The sequence below is a fragment of the Morone saxatilis genome, unplaced genomic scaffold (genome assembly GCF_004916995.1).
Source record: "Morone saxatilis isolate NCDOM2014 unplaced genomic scaffold, NCSU_SB_2.0 Contig5, whole genome shotgun sequence".
Taxonomy (NCBI): Eukaryota; Metazoa; Chordata; class Actinopteri; family Moronidae; genus Morone; species Morone saxatilis.
This window is the reverse complement of record NW_023340095.1, coordinates 14,347,619-14,351,688: the sequence shown is the minus strand read 5'-3', so window position 1 is coordinate 14,351,688 and position 4,070 is coordinate 14,347,619. Positions and strand designations below refer to the sequence as shown.

Sequence of the window (4,070 nt, the reverse complement as noted above, 5' to 3'; positions counted from 1 at the left end):
TCTCTCTCTCTCTCTCCCTCTCTAGACTCTGGTCAAGTTGAATCCCAAACTGCAACCGATGCTTGACATGATCAAAGCTAACAGGGCCAAATGGGAGGAACTGAACAAGAAGAGACAACGTGGCCAGAGCGTCTCTGCGCCGGCGAGCCCCTGCAGTGGCGACAGCACAGAAACAAGTGGCTGCACTGTGGCCAAAACCGGCAGCACACCCTGCTGCAGTGGCGACGCTGATGGCACCACATCCAAACCTGTTAGTTAGCTTCAGAAGCCACCTCCGAGCTGATTGGCTTATTTCCTCTTAAATGCAGCCTGCAACAGAGGCAGTGCAGTGCATGCAGAGGTTCTTGGGCTCTGCTCCTCTTCGCTTTTGCTACTAGAGATGAGCTTTAGACTTGAGTGCGGCGCTATCATAGAGGTTTTTCTGCTCCCTTCAGTCTTCCCGTGCTGAAGGCTGACAGAGCTGTGTTTGGCAAGCTTGTCGGAGCAGCTACAAATCAGCTGATGACACCATGTCAGAAGGGAAACTCAAACCACTGTGTCAACATGTCAACCAGTGAGCTAACACTAACTATTCTGGGCATTGCACAGATTTTGGCACAACACGGCATGAAGAATAGTGGAGAGGAATGTTAGTCTCTGCTGTGGTTCGGTTTGCTCTCGGTACCTCCTCGTTGCTCGCATTTTGTCCGGGGCAACAGAAATATTTTTTGTAAATCTGTACATACGCTATTGGGTTATTTACAAGTGCTGTTTAAAAACCTGTAAGCTCTGGATTGTAATGTGGCTGTAGAGTTTCTGAAGGTAAAAAAAAGGGGTGCAGGAACAGCAGGACCTGTGACAGTGCTTGCAATGCAAATTGAGTGCTCCGCTCCCTCCCTTCCTGTGCCTTGTTTTAAGATCCTAATGAAAAATGCATGGCCTCCTCACCGAGATTCTCAGATAGTACGGAAATCCACGTTTCCATATTTTTGCCATAATTTGTAAAAACCAATGACTGCAGTTATGTCTTGACCCCATGTTAGCCACAAAGCATTAACATTATAAACATACAGATATCTATTTTGCCCAGTTTTATAAAATGCAGGGTCTCACTCGTCACACACAAACACACACAATGTGCCTTGATGAAGTTGTTCTAATATCACATTAATTTCCGCAGAAAAAGGCCTCTCATTTACTGATTAAACACCGACAACGTTTACCATAAACTCCCCACTAAGCTACGTTTAAAAGAATAGTTGACATTTTATGAAACACACTTAGATGAGAGAACACCACAAATATGTTTGTTTAATAAAGCTACAGCCAGCTAACGGTTAGCTTAGCTTAGTAACTGTACTATTATCACTAGTAATGAGTTACTTTCTGACACAGGAACTTGTTTGGTTCCTGCACTCGAGCTTTAAAGGAGAAATCTGAGAATGGTGTCCTCTCATCTAACTTTAACCAGGAAGTGCTTTTCCTAAAATGTTTTTTCTGGCCTTTTCTCGAGGCTCACAAATGCTACTGAAACAGTTATAATCTCCAAATGAAGACTGAGACACTGGAACTTGTAGTACTGAAGTGCCAATGTAGTCACAAGCTATTATTTAGATATTATTATTATTATTATTATATTAAGTATTATTTATTTTTGGGGGTGGGGGTATACCTTATGAATTGTGTTGTAGCTTCGTTAATTGGAGTTTAAAACGTGACTGTGCACATTGTGTGGCATGGATCTGTGTGCTCTACTGTATTTTAGTTGAAGAGCTGAATTGAAGTCGACCAGAAACATTTTGAATTGCATGTTTTATGCAGTATTAAATTGAACCACTTGCTAAGGATGTAGCAAACGTGAGCCAACAAATACCTCGTATTTTGAACTTCATCAGTAAACACATTATCTCATCTGAAATGCATGATTTAAATTCTATTGCATCATGTTACGTGAATTATGAATATTGCTGTTCTATTTTTCTATTAGGTCTCCAAATGTGGCCAACTTCTACCTGTCTTTTTTGCAATGTAACGTGCTTCTTGTATTTCTTCTTTACTCTCCCAGTTTTGACTCTTTAGATTTATTTTCGGCGGGCTAAACTGAAAGAAACCTAAGGCATGAAAAGGCAAATGTGCAATGTTTCTGTTCAGAGTTTAAATAAAATATGCTGCTATACGTCTACTGCTTCGTTCTGAAAGTACATTTATACTCAAACACTGTACTCAAGTGCAGAGTTAAGATATTTTTACTTGAGTATTCCCATTCATAATTTAATTGTAAAACACTCTCAGGGGCCATTTTCTTGCATTACAAGTACCTTTAGCTAATAATACATACTTTTATATACACTTTTACTTGTAATGGAGTATTTTTATATTTCAGTATTTCTACTTTTACATGAGTAAAGGACCTGGATACTTCCTCCATTTATTCCACAATGCAGTTTATACAGTATTTCTCCCAGTGCAGTGCTGACCTCATGTGGACGAATGTGTCCTTACACGTTGAATATATCTCAATGAAATACTGCACACACACACACACATTTCATTGAGACATTATCTGAAGTACGTTGAAAGAAATTGCAGCATGCAGTCAGATTAAAAAGAAAACACATGAACAAGAAAACAGGAATTAGCTGCAAGTACGTGGATCTGTAATCAATAATATATAACTAACAATTACAGTGATTGATCAGATAATGTGAAATCCTTCGTGTCTATATATCGGACGCATTCATTCATGCAGTCCTTGGTATTAAACAGTGCGAGGAGCTTGATAGCTGCAGTATATTTCATCGACCAAGGCTGAGCTCTATTGCTGTTGGGTGGCAGTGACGTCGGCAAGCAGTGTGGGCGGCTGTGTGGGTGAAGATGACTCCCAAATGAGCCTGGGTGTAGAGAAAAAAAAAAAAAAAAATCCTTCCTGTCAGGAAGCAAAAGACAGGCTCAGTTAAACTCCTCTGTGCTGGATTACCTTGAGCTCAGTGTGACGCAGGTAGAGGAAGAGCAAACAAAAAAAACCCTGCTCTCAGGCTCCTGTTGACCCTCCCAGCACTGTCTGACAACATAAATAAAGGCTACTGTTGAAGAGCTGAACTGGAAACAATGTGTGTGAGAGTGGGAAATGTCTGCTCTCTGAATGGTGTTGTGGTTTTTAGCTGAAAGAGAAACCAATGACTGGGATGTTTTAGTTCAATTTATTGCACAAACAGCATTGACAAAATGTACTTGGATGTTACTACGTTGTTAAGAGAAGTGGAAAATAACAAAACAAAAAAAAAAAAAAAAAGGTACATTCATAACATTCAAAAAGCTCTCGCACGGGTTTGACACGAGGGGGGTAAAATGTCAGATGACCCTAATGAGTCCTTTTATTCTGGGGGAAATATGGATTAGAAGGAGATGGTGGTCCAGGAAAACGTGAAGCACAAGGAAGGCAGGATTCTTCAGCAATCGGAGCTCAACGAAAGCTTTACTTTGCTTTGAAAATCGATGGTTAACAGTGACAAATGGTACGAGTCTGGTATCAAAATGTACGTTACAGTATCCGCTCCAAAAACCTTTACACAGATACACCAACAAGGCAAACTAATTTAGGAGAAATATCTGGGCAACACCAATAATATGGATCAGAAATAATGAGAAACGTATACATTTAACAAAGTTTAGCACATGTAACAGTCACAAATATCTACATTTTAAACTCTCAAAAGGGTTATTCTTTGCATATGCTGATTAAAAAAAAATACAGTTTAGCTGTGCATGAAGTCACTAAATGTGCGCGAGGGTGGTGGTTACACGGTTAAACGCGTGTTTACAGTATGTTTGCATGATCTGATGCGTTGAGTCTTTGGTACAACGTGAGCACCGGGATCCAGAGGCCTTAAATTGCAAACGTGGTCACATTGAAGCTGGCGTGACTGAAAAAACACGATGGCTTTTTTCCACTTCACTTTCTCAGTAACAAACCATGCAAGGTAAACGCTTTCAGTACAAAAAAAACTAAAACACACAAGGAATATCTCTCTTTGTAACCATACTGTACTTCTAGGAGGGGGACGGGGGACAGGGGACGGGGGGGGTTAAAA

The 4,070-nt window shown here is 40.4% G+C and overlaps 1 protein-coding gene across 1 annotated transcript in view; it reads left to right on the top strand.

The window, feature by feature from the left end:
• pde11a (phosphodiesterase 11a) overlaps positions 1-2,138 on the top strand; it is a 40,097-nt gene extending 37,959 nt beyond the window's left edge. Inside the window, 1 exon segment of the mRNA XM_035676477.1 lies at positions 26-2,138. Within this exon segment, the coding sequence (XP_035532370.1) occupies positions 26-259 (234 nt within the window). The 3' untranslated portion in view covers positions 260-2,138.
• Positions 2,139-4,070: the final 1,932 nt, after the last annotated feature.